Source organism: Bufo gargarizans, chromosome 1 (assembly GCF_014858855.1).
Source record: "Bufo gargarizans isolate SCDJY-AF-19 chromosome 1, ASM1485885v1, whole genome shotgun sequence".
In the NCBI taxonomy this organism is placed as follows: domain Eukaryota; kingdom Metazoa; phylum Chordata; class Amphibia; order Anura; family Bufonidae; genus Bufo; species Bufo gargarizans.
Genome location: NC_058080.1, coordinates 35,186,602 through 35,199,779, shown reverse-complemented (window position 1 = coordinate 35,199,779; position 13,178 = coordinate 35,186,602). Strand labels below are relative to the sequence as shown.

Here is a 13,178-nt window from a genome sequence, read left to right as displayed (position 1 = left end):
AGGACTACACGTACTGACTGATGGTTCTGTCCCGTTTTGTCTGAACGTGTATTCAGCACGGCAGGGGGCGTCATTACAGACAAACGCAGCCGCCTGTCTACAGCCAATGTGGACAAGCTGACGTTCATAAAAATGAACCAAGCCTGGATCCCACAGGACCTGTCCGTCCCTTGTGCAGAATAGACATTTATACCACCATCAAACATACATTCTTGTACTCAAGTCAAGTGCAATGATTCTTTGTTTTCTTCTTTTTTTTTTTTGTCCCAATATTTTGGGGGCTACCTACCCCAATAAAAAATAAATAAAAACATTGTTGGCGACCTCCTCCTCCTCCTCCATTGCTGCCTCCACCTACAACACCACATTCACCGCCTCCTCAACCTCCGACTCCATATCCACCTCCTTCTCTGAGTTGCAGGTTAATAATATGCAATTTTTAGTTATTTTATTTCATTTTAAGTTATTTCCCTCTCCACATTTGTTTGCTGAGCAGTTTCCAGGCTCTTAAGCACATTTTACTGCCGTTTACATCCCTCTAGCCTTTTCAAGGACTATTTTAGAGCCATTTTAGTGCCCAAAATTGAAACAATTCTTATTTTCAATTGTCGGGTGACATTTTACCATTTTTGGCGTAAACAAACCCCTGCTGTGCCTGGGTGACAGGGGCCTAAATCTCTCAGAATACTCTGTTGTATTGCTGGGTGACATGAACCCCCTTTTGCCGTGAATGAACCCCTGCTGTGCATTGCTGACAGGGAACAAAATTTAGTGAAAACATCTGTTACTGATCGGAAGATTGACGACTACAAGCACACGCTGATGATGGCATTCCCACCTGACAGCGGGGGCACAGTGGAGGCACAAGGCGAAGGCAGAGGAGGAGGAAGAGGTCGCCAACGCCGCTGGGGCCCCGCCCACACCTCAGAAGGCAGGGTTAGCATGGCCGACATGTGGAAAAGCTTTGTCAGCCTTGGAGGTGCTGGCCTGCCCTGCAGCCAGTGTATAGTGTGAACGTGTGTTTAGCCGGCAGAGAGCATTATCACCGGCCGCAGCCAATGTGGACAAGCTCACGTTTATTAAAATGTATCAGGCCTGGATCCCACGGGACTTGTCCGTACCTTGTGCAGAATAGACATTTATACCGGCCTCAACCATCCATTCTTGTACTCAAGTGCACTTATTCTTAGTTTTATTTTGTTATATGTCCCAATATTTTGGGGGATATCCCAATTTAAAAATAAAAAAATAACACAAATCAGTGTTGCTACCTATTCCTCCTTCACCGCCACTTCCACCTACACCGCCACGTCAACCTACACCGCCACATCCACCCATCCACCACCTCCTCAACCTCCTACTCCTAGATACAAATTGTTATTTAAAATTTTTCTGTATTTTATGTTATTTTAAGTATTTTCCCTATCCACTCTTGGTTTTCTTCCTCTCTGGCCACTCCTTCAGTTTGTCATTTGATGGCTCTACTTCCTCTCCTCTCCCACTTGCAGTTGGGGTTACTCAGGGTTCAGTCCTAGGTTCTCTCCTCTTTTCTCTCTACACAGTCCCAATCGAACACCCAACTATATACTTAATCCCGTGATATCGCCCCGGCTGTACTATAGAACACCAGTGACTGTCTGTCAACACCACGTCCTCTCTACTACTGGTGTTTTCTCCGTCTCCTAGCGTACTTAAACCTGATATCTCCAGCTCAGTGTATGGCACTACCATCCTGCCTAGACAGCACTCTCGCTATCTCGGTGTTATGATTGACGCTGATGTTTCATTCACTCCTTATATTCAATCTTTTGCCCACTAATGCCACCTGCCCCACCATAAATTCTCTAGATGCCCTTTTTTTTTTCTGTGGAAACAACAAAAACTCCCATTGTTGCCATAATCCATTCCTGTGGAGATTACAGTAACTCCTTACTATTTGCTTCCCACTCACCAGACTTTCCCATCTCCAATCTAGTCTAATGCAGCAGCCAGGGTGACCTACAGTACAGACCAAAAGTTTGGATGCACCTTCTCATTCAAAGAGTTTTCTTTATTTTCATGACTATGAAAATTGTAGATTCACACTGAAGGCATCAAAACTATGAATTATCACATGTGGAATTATATACATAACAAAAAAGTGTGAAACATCTGAAAATATGTCATATTCTAGGTTCTTCACAGTAGCCACCTTTTGCTTTGATTACTGCTTTGCACACTCTTGGCATTCTCTTGATGAGCTTCCAGAGGTAGTCCCCTGAAATGGTCTTCCAACAGTCTTGAAGGAGTTCCCAGAGATGCTTAGCACTTGTTGGCCCTTTTGCCTTCACTCTGCGGTCCAGCTCACCCCAAACCATCTCGATTGGGTTCAGGTCCGATGACTGTGGAGGCCAGGTCATCTGGCACAGCACCCCATCACTCTCCTTCATGGTCAAATAGCCCTTACACAGCCTGGAGGTGTGTTTGGGGTCATTGTCCTGTTGAAAAATAAATGATGGTCCAACTAAACGCAAACCGGATGGAATAGCATGCCGCTGCAAGATGCTGTGGTAGCCATGCTGGTTCAGTATGCCTTCAATTCTGAATAAATCCCCAACAGTGTCACCAGCAAAGCCCCCCCACACCATCACACCTCCTCCTCCATGCTTCACGGTGGGAACCAGGCATGTAGAGTCCATCCGGTCACCTTTTCTGCGTCGCACAAAGACACGGTGGTTGGAACCAAAGATCTCAAATTTGGACTCATCGGACCAAAGCACAGATTTCCACTGGTCTAATGTCCATTCCTTGTGTTCTTTAGCCCAAACAGGTCTCTTCTGCTTGTTGCCTGTCCTTAGCAGTGGTTTCCTAGCAGATATTCTACCATGAAGGCCTGATTTACACAGTCTCCTCTTAACAGTTGTTCTAGAGATGTGTCTGCTGCTAGAACTCTGGGTGGCATTGACCTGGTCTCTAATCTGAGCTGCTGTTAACCTGCAATTTCTGAGGCTGGTGACTCGGATGAACTCATCCTCCGCAGCAGAGGTGACTCTTGGTCTTCCTTTCCTGGGGCGGTCCGCATGTGAGCCAGTTTCTTTGTAGCGCTTGATGGTTTTTGTGACTGCACTTGGGGACACTTTCAAAGTTTTCCCAATTTTTCGGACTGACTGACCTTCATTTCTTAAAGTAATGATGGCCACTCGTTTTTCTTTACTTAGCTGCTTTTTTCTTGCCATAATACAAATTCTAACAGTCTATTCAGTAGGACCATCAGCTGTGCATCCACCTGACTTCTCCACAACGCAACTGATGGTCCCAACTCCATTTATAAGGCAAGAAATCCCACTTATTAAACCTGACAGGGCACACCTGTGAAGTGAAGACCATTTTTGCAACTGCATATGTGCCAGGGACCTTACTTTGATCCTGTTCTGTAGCTCAGTGGGCGACATCTAGGCATTTTTTAAGGACACCTGCACTGCATATGTGCCTGGGGAAGGGAAAATAATATTGGTAATCTGTCTGTGACTTTAGGGCCCCGGGGGGGCTGGGGGGGGGGCATTCTTTTTCTGTGAACTACCCCTGTGGTGAATATCTGACAGGGAAAATCTCTTCATTAAATCCATCTGTTAGATTCCAGGGGGGAAAAAATTCCCTTTTTTTTGGCGGTCAAGTACCCCTGCGGCCTGCAGTGCATACCTGGCAGTGAAAATAATTCAATTACATTAGTCTGTCACATATTTGTGTGACCTAAAGCTATTTTTTCTCTTTCTGACACCGGCGCTGCATTTCTGACAGTCCAATAAAACCAGTAAATACTGTTATTACATTGTCGGTTGAAAAAAAACTCACTTTTTGTGCTAGAAAGTACATTTGGGGCCTTTGCTGCATTTCTGACAGTCCAATACAACCAGTCAATACTGCAGTTACATTGTTGGTTGACAAATTCACATTTTTTGAGACCGTGAAGTAATTGTATAACATTCGCCTGTCTGACTGTTGTGTGACCTCAAGAAATGTTTCCTCTTTATGACACCGGCGCTGCCTTACTGTCAGTGAACTTAATTGTTGACTATTGGCGGTTACATTGTCGCCTGAGATAAACCATCTGTTAGTTTGGTGGGTGAAAGCAAAATATGAGGAGAGCGTCCAATAAGAGACGTGGCCCAGGTCGTGGTGCTGCTGGTGGAGCTCCTGTTGCAGGGAGAGGACGTGGTCGATCTGTGCCAGCTACACACACAAGTGAAACACCTTCCTCAGGTGGAGTAGGCGACAGAACCTGCAGCGGTATTTGGTCGGGCCTAATGCGGCTCTACGAATGGTGAGGCCTGAACAAGTACAGGCGATAGTAGATTGAGTTGCTGACAGTGCCTCCAGTTCCTTCACATTGTCTGCCACCCAGTCTCCTGATGAAAGACCACAGTTGGCACCTGCAGCCGATGTCCATCAGTCTTTCACCTCATCCCCTTGCATATCAGCCAAGCAGTCTGAGCCCCAAGTCATGGAGAAGTCTCTTCTGCTTTTTGATGACTCTGCTGGCCGGGTTTCCCAGGGCCATCCACCTCGTCCTGCCCCAGAAGTGGAAGACATCGAGTGCACCGATGCCCAACCACTTATCTTTCAAGATGAGTACATGGGAGGACCATCACAGCACGTCTCGGGTGATGACGAAACACAGGTGCCAACTGCTGGGGCTTTCTGCAGTGTGCAGACCGACAAGGAGGGCAGGAGTGAAGACTGGGTGGAAGATGATGTGGAGGACGATGAGGTTCTCGACCCCACATGGAATCAAGGTCATGCGAGTGACGTGTGCAGTTTGGCGGAAGAGGCGGTGGTCGCACAGAGCCACCAGCACAGCAAAAGAGGGAGCAGGGTGCAAAAGCGTCTATTACATTCTTGGGTGACATTTTACCATTTTTGCCGTATACAAACCCCTGCTCTACACAGGTGACAGGGGCCGAAATTTCTAAAATTCGTCTGTTACATTGATGGCTGACATTAACCCATTTTTGCCTGTGAAAAACCCCTGCTCTGCATTGCTGCAGGAACTAAATTTAGTAAAAATATATTTTACTGATCGGAAGATGCGCGAGTACAAGCACACTCTGGTGGACGCGCTGCTGGTGGCATTCCCACCTGAAAGCGGGAGCTCAGTGGAAGCACTGAGGAGGAGGAAGAGGTCGCCAACGCAGCTGGGGCACCACAAGAACCTCAGAAGGCAGGGTTAGCATGGCCGACATGTGGAAAAGCTTTGTCAGCACGCCACAACAACCAGCACCACCAGCTGATATGGAACGTCTTAGCAGGAGGCACATTTCACCAACATGGTGGAGCAGTATGTGTGCACATGCCTACACGGACTGGATGATGTGCTCTCCCCTGCATATCTGCTGCTGGTGATAGATGGCCGTCAAGCCCTTAGATTTCTTTCCTAGGTCTACCTCGAATGGTGAGCACAGCTGAATATAATGATAGCTTTCACTTAGCGATACCTTAACATCATTCACCTTCTGGGGTATCATGAGCACAACTATATCATACCATGTGCAATGGCCCACAGGGGAGGTAAGGGTATACTTTACTGCAGCAGTTCAGGAGATGGTTCACACAGGCACTGAGTACATTACACAGCTGCCATATACAGTTCCCCGAGCTGTGTATCGAGGGCAGTGGGCTCCAAAGAAGTTCCCTTTAACGTCTGCTCAGTCTTCCCAAATTAACCAATTGGTGAAACATGTCTCACTATATTGGTATCACTGTAGTAGGCTTTGCGGAATATATTTGACAAAGTGGGTATAAAAGAGGGCAGTCTTAAAGGTCTAAACATGGCTGCTGAGGAAGAGGTTGGAGTACCTCGAAACGTGTCTGGCATTACCTATCATTGCAGAGACTACCCACCAATACCCACACTGTCACTGAAGGATTTTATTTCCTCATAAACAAAAGGAGGAAGAAGGAGAACTACAAAGGAGTGCAAGACATGGTCATCAGCTGACCGGAACGTAGGACACCACGTAACAGATCACGTGAGACGCCGTCTGCGCATTCCCAGCGAGGAGAAACAGTACGTCCAGGACTATCTCCACACACAACTTCAATACTACACAGAGGTGAGAACCAGCCAAAAGGGTGAGTACCGTCAACTGCCGTGTGGGACGCCACCGGCAGTAACGGAAACCAAATCACCAACAAATAGTGAGTAACAAAAAGCCTACCACACCGCACACTGTTCTTCTGGCTAAACCAAAAAACTCACTCTGCTGATGCGAACTACCTACACACCAATATCATAATAGGAAATGTCCATAATCGACATCTGACGGACTTAAGCATTTGCAATCCTTTTTATCTCCTTTGGGAATCAATCCGTTTTTTACTCAAATCGCAGGATGTGTATGAGTTCATGAATGAACAATTAGATTTATCAGCAAGAAGTTTTCTTTTCTTTTATCCTCTCCAACAGGACATCCTATTCCTACTACCCTTTCATAATATCCCATCAATATCCCTCTATAACTTCTAAGATATCTCAACTTTCAACATAGATGTATTTTACTACTAATGCCATTAGAAGAACCTGGACACAATAATCACAACGCAAGTTGGACTATCGATAGATACCTATCATTTTTCTATATATGTCCTATTTTCTAGACGTGCTATCCACCCATTTTAACCGCATTTAAATAAATTACTTATTTTAAACTTATTTTAACCTTAATTGAATAAATATAATCTGTGTGGCCACTAGATGTAGCGTGCCTGCCTATCATTTTCTTCCACATACTTTGCAGAATACTGTCTGTCAGCAGATGGCCAGTCTGTTCCTTTAGTAGGATGGGGAACACGAAGCTGACTACTCCCACCAACATCCATTGAAGTCCAAAACAGGCAGGAATGGGTTATCTTCACTGACTGACAGATGCTCTGCACTTTCTCCTTTCTGAATGCTCAGCTTTCTGTAGAATCTCTTTCCCTCAAGGCCTGGCACTTATACCGTCACTTAGCTGCTTTTCAATCCTCAGGGCTTTACACTACCCTGACCTGATACATCGTCCTCTCCTAGAGGAAGGGGTGGTGCCAGCCCAGCCTAGGAACAGTAACCAGAAACTTCTTGCTCTCTCTATATTCAGTTCATGGGACATATAATGCACAGAGTACAGTACACAAATTCCTGCAGTGGGACACTGCACATGTATCACATAGACCTTTCATACATGATATCTGTTTCCTCTAGATGCCACAGTCTCGCTGCAATGAGAGATGTCCCCCCGGGTCCAGGAAAGCTCCTAATGGAGGATATCACTCCTGCTGTTATGACTGTGTCCTCTGTTCTGAGGGAGAAATGTCCAATATAACCGGTGAGAAGAAACAAGGCACTGACCATTTCCTCATGTTCTTCCAATGACAAAGAAATGATTCTAAAGTTCTAAGACAATTGTCCAGCCTGTATCAGGAGCAAATGTCCTCCGTGTATGGACACAAATCAGATTTGGGTAGACCTAGATCACATGTGCACAGGGCTGATAGATCTGTTTATGGCTCCAAATGGAAAAAGAACTCAACCATAGATAACACAGGATTGTAGTTAAAGGTTTGGGGGTCATGTGCTCTGATCCTGGGGTCGTATGCAATTTCCGGCCCGAGCCTGGAGATCCCTTTGAGGTGTTATGACCAACTGCTGTATAAACAGTTTGTCGTGACACCAACTGTGGTAAAGCAGCAGGAGCAGAAGGCTCCCTTTTAAGACGTGTTGTTGATGGGACACCCAGTGTAGGATTGCCAGAGTGGTGTAGTGCGGCCTACAATGTCTCTGCAGATGTTGGATGTACGTGTCACGATGCTCCTACCTGGAATATCCTTGAGATCTTAGATGTGGCCGTCCGAAGCAGAGCAAGCAGGGGCGGGCTGGGACAGGGGGTAGGGAGGCAATTGCCCCCCAAAAGCATGTTAAAAACGGCCGGGCCGTCTTTAACAAATTATTTATTTATTTTTTATTCCTCAGGGTCACACTGCAGATGACCACAGGCGGCGCGGCTCTGGTTCTAGTTGCCGGCGGCAATGGGGGCCAGTAAGTGATGAGTGCTTCCATTGTGGAAGCGTTCATCTCCATATCCATCTGTATCGCCATCCTCAAGACAGCGATACAGATGGCTGTGCTGCTGCGGGGGAGGGAGAGACGTCTCCTTTCCCTGTACTTCTGATAGGCCGTAGGCACTAATGCCGTCATTATCATCGCGCCGCCTGAGCCGGGCAGCACACAGTGGGGGACAAAGGCCGGAAGAGGCCTGCATCGCATCACTGCTGATGGAGGTAAGAATTTATGTTTTTTTTTTGTTTTTTTTCCTTTGCTGGTGGAGCTGGCACTATGGGGGCATCTGGCATTTCTTACAACCCCATTGTTTTGGGGGTGGCACTCTGGAGGCATTTATTTCTTGCCCATTTTGGGGTGGGCACTATGGGGGCATTTCTTACTGGCACATTATGTGGGGCACCATGCGGGAGAGGAGTACTATGGGGGTATCTGGGGGGTCTAAAGGGGATTTTTTATTGGCACATTATGAGGAGCAAAATAGGGGAGAGCGGCACTATGGGGCACCTGTTGGCACTATAGGGGCATTATTTGGGGGCACTATGGGGAAGTGGGGGCTCTAAAGGGGCCTTTTTTATTGGCACATTATAGAGGGCACTATGGCATCTAGTGGCACTAAGGGGGCATTTTTTACTGGCACATTATGGGAGGCACTATAGGGGAGAGCGGCACTATGGGGCATATTTTTTTGGGGCACTATGTAGAAGTGAGCACTATCGGGGCATCTGGTGGCACTAAGAAGGGACATTTTTTACTGGCACATTATGGGGAAGAGGAGCACTATAGGGGCATCTGCTGGGGGCACTAAGAAGGGGCTTTTATTTACTGGCACATTATGGGGGACACTATGGGGAAGGGGGAGAGGAGCACTATGAGGGCATTTACTGGGGCACTATATAGGGGTATTTTATACTGGCATACATTATGGGGACATTAGCTCAACTGCGGGCACTAATTGGGGGTATTTCATGTACTGTCATATTATTGGGAGAATTATTACTACTAGGAGGTATTATGCAGAGCTTTACTACTACTGGGGGGCTATGAGGAACATGATTACTAGTATGGGCACTATAGGGGCATTATTACTACTAAGTGTGCTCTGGCAGAGAATTATTTCTATTGGTGGGATTTTGGGGAGCACTGTTTCTTTGGGGGGCACCCTGGCACAGTACCAGCTTAGCACAATTATTTTTGGGGGACATTATCTTTATACTATTAGTGTCTGGGCGCATTTATTTTTTAGAGCACTGTGTGCCAATAATTTTTGAAGGGGGCACTATCTGTGTGGTAGTAGTATTTTCAGGGGGAATGTTTCTGCAGTATAACATTGGGGGCAGGGCGGGCACAGTATTGGGGGCACTATCTGTGTGGTAGTAGTATTTCCAGGAGGACTGTTTCTGCAGTATAGTATTGGGGGCACAGCGGGCACAGTATTGGGGGCACTATCTGTGTGGTAGTAGTATTTCCAGGAGGACTGTTTCTGCAGTATAGTATTGGGGGCACAGCGGGCAGAGTATTGGGGGCACTATTTGTGTGGTAGTAGTATTTCCAGGAGGACTGTTTCTGCAGTATAGCATTGGGGGCACAGCGGGCACAGTATTGGGGGCACTACGTGTGTGGTAGTAGTTTCTCCAGGAGGACTGTTTCTGCAGTATAGTATTGGGGGCACAGCAGGCACAGTATTGGGGGCACTATCTGTGTGGTAGTAGTATTCCCAGGGGTACTGTTTCTGCAGTATAGTATTGGCGGCACAGCGGGCACAGTATTGGGGGCACTATCTGTGTGGTAGTAGTATTTCCAGGGGGACTGTTTCTGCAGTATAGTATTGGGGGCACAGCGGGCACAGTATTGGGGGCACTATCTGTGTGGTAGTAGTATTTCCAGGAGGACTGTTTCTGCAGTATAGTATTGGGGACACAGCGGGCACAGTATTGGGGGCACTATCTGTGTGGTAGTAGTTTCTCCAGGAAGACTGTTTCTGCAGTATAGTATTGGGGGCACAGCGGGCACAGTATTGGGGGAACTATCTGTGTGGTAGTAGTATTTCCAGGAGGACTGTTTCTGCAGTATAGCATTGGGGGCACAGCGGGCACAGTATTGGGGGCACTATCTGTGTGGCAGTAGTATTTCCAGGAGGACTGTTTCTGCAGTATAGTATTGGGGGCACAGCGGGCACAGTATTGGGGGCACTATCTGTGTGGTAGTAGTATTTCCAGGGGGACTGTTTCTGCAGTATAGTATTGGGTGCACAGCGGGCACAGTATTGGGGGCACTATCTGTGTGGTAGTAGTATTTCCAGGGGGACTGTTTCTGCAGTATAGTATTGGGGACCCTATCTGTGTGGTAGTAGTATTTTCAGGAGGACTGTTTCTGCAGTATAGTACTGGGGGTGCAGCGGGCACAGTATTGGGGGCACTATCTGTGTGGTAGTAGTTTTTCCAGGAGGACTGTTTCTGCAGTATAGTATTGGGGGCACAACGGGCACAGTATTGGGGGCACTATCTGTGTGGTAGCAGTTTCTCCAGGAGGACTGTTTCTGCCGTATAGTATTGGGGGTGCAGCGGGCACAGTATTGGGGGCACTATCTGTGTGGTAGCAGTTTCTCCAGGAGGACTGTTTCTGCAGTATAGTGTTGGGAGCACAGCGGGCACAGTATTAGGGGCACTATCTGTGTGGTAGCAGTTTCTCCAGGGGGACTGTTTCTGCAGTATAGTATTGGGGGCACAGCGGGCACAGTATTGGGGCACTATCTGTGTGGTAGTAGTATTTCCAGGAGGACTGTTCCTGCAGTATAGTATTGGGGATGGCAGGAAAGGGTGTTCAGAAGATGATGGAAATGTGGGAAACTAATGTCCGTTTGTCAATCTCTGCAGAGACGGGAGATGGCTGAAGAATCATCATGGCGGTCTGGTCTGAATGGAGAAGATGAGGAAAGAGAACATCTACAACAAAGGTGACATCACTGGATGTGAGAGGTAGGGGGCGCTATGTAGGAGAGGAGATCCTCCGGCTCCTTCCCCTGCCATTTGCAGAAGGAGGATTCAGAGCTGGGTGAGGACGGCCAAAGGGGGCAGCAGGCCACGGGCGGGTGGCAGATGGTGGGGGGAACCACAGGCCTTGAGCAGGATCGGGGGAGGGAGGAGAGCGGAGGAGCGTCCTGGCTGTAGTCGGCTGTCTATTGTCTAATGTGAAGCAGGCAGTGCAGCCAGGACGGGCCCCCCCTCTCCGTATGATGTGTAGAGACAGGCCGCAACTATAGAATGTCAGCTGTACAGTGTTTGTTGGGAGTGGCCTATTATATGTAGGAGGGGCTTTTAATAATGGGTGGGGCTAAAAATGGGCCACTTGACAGGATTTGCCCCCCAGTACTAAGGCTGCCAGCCCTCCCCTGGGAGCAAGGGGTAGTTGAACTTGGACGATGAAGGAATGAATTAAGTCCAGACTTGGATATAAAGGTCAAACACAGCTTTACTGGAATAACTTGTCTTCAAAACAATTCCTTGGACTTCCCTGATTCCCAGCAGGCGTTGGCAACCTTTGGCGGCTGGTAAACACTGTTGGCTCTGCTACATCTGTTGCAATCTCTCTCTGCTGTACTTTAGGTTTAGAAGGTTAAGCAGGAATCCTTTCTCTTACTTTCGGCTGTAGGAATAAGCTGGCTGAAGTCCTCAGCTTTCTCTTTGTCAGACCGCTGGTGTACTCCAAGGAATCCTAGCTTTAGGCGATGCTCACCCGGCAGTGGCAGTCTCTCACCAAACCACCTCCTTCATGTAGGGGATGACTCCCTCTGACCTCTGTCTCACTGGAGAGGCAGAGAGACTGGAACCAAGCTCCACTATCTGCTAGTGTAGCACTGCCAAGCTTTGCTGCCACCTGCTGGTAAACCAACCAATTTGCGAATATTTAGAATATAGTGCTATATATTTGTATTCGCGAATAGTGTTGAATATTCTACTCGCAAATTTATCATAAATCTATTACATTGCCGATTTTTCGCATACAAGTAAACAATGACTGAAGATCATGAATTTACAAATTTATGGTGTATATTCAGCCAAAAATGTGCGAAATATCACAAATTTGAATATTGCCTATGCCGCTCATCACTATTCTTCACTAGGTAGGTATTTAGGTGTTTCACAGCAATTAACGCAGATTTTTTAAATAATTTATATTTTTTTGGTAAAACAGGAAGTTACCAGATAAACAAAATGGAATACCTCTACCCTGGTCCTGTAATCTGTGCAGATACATTGTGGGTGGCCCTAATGTTCAATTAGACCCAGATCTCAGAAATTAAGGAAATTTGGATTTTTGGGCAACCTTTTTAGTAGGATTTTTTTCAGGCACCATTTCAGATGTGCAGAAAAGTTCATGTGTAAAAACATAAAAAAAAAAACAGGAAAAGAAAATAAACCATTTTGGAAGCTGCACCTCTCCATAAACACATCTAGGGTTGTAGGGACATTTTGGTGGTCACCTGACCATATTGGGAGGGTGTACAGGGACTGGGGGTCCCCCTCCCCCCTTTTCCTAGGTTCCCTATCTTTGTTCTAGGGGTTTTGGGTCAGGGTTTGGTGCATTGGGGGTTAATGGAGTCATCCTGCCGTTCAGGAAGGGGCGTGCTGCATGATGCCCCTTTATAAGGCTCTGCGTCCCCTCCCTCTTCCTCTTTGCAGAAGCGCTGTGTCTGGTAAGAGCAGCGTTCCGTCTGACAAGAGGCATGGATCCCCTGAGGGATATGTTCATGGCCCGTATGGCGGAGGGGGGTGAGGACTGGCTGCGCTCGTTCCTCTGCAGCCTCGGATCCCCCCTGCCGTCTGCCCCTGGCCTTGCGGCGACCGCCGGTGGCGATTCTGGGACGCCCCCTAGTTCTGGAGCTTTGTCAGGGGGTCGGCGGTCTGCTCGGAATAGCCGCCCCCCTGCTAGGCTTGGGCATAGCCCTCCCCCTCCCTCACTGCGTACCTTAAGCACGGTGCGTGCAGCTGTGATCCCGGCTGGCTAGCGCTTCTCTGCTGTGCCGTCCGCAGCTCCACCCCTTCCGGTTTCGGCGCCCGCACTTCCGGTTGCTGTGTATTTGCCGGCAGTGCGGCGCGAAGTGCAG

General features: G+C 47.6%; 1 protein-coding gene across 1 annotated transcript in view; it reads left to right on the top strand.

The window, feature by feature from the left end:
- The window catches only part of LOC122924403 (vomeronasal type-2 receptor 26-like), a 100,337-nt gene that overhangs the window by 21,326 nt on the left and 65,833 nt on the right, over positions 1-13,178 (top strand). The window contains exon 4 of the mRNA XM_044275448.1: positions 7,217-7,340. Coding sequence (XP_044131383.1) covers positions 7,217-7,340 — 124 coding nt within the window. The remainder of the gene's footprint in view (positions 1-7,216; positions 7,341-13,178) is intronic.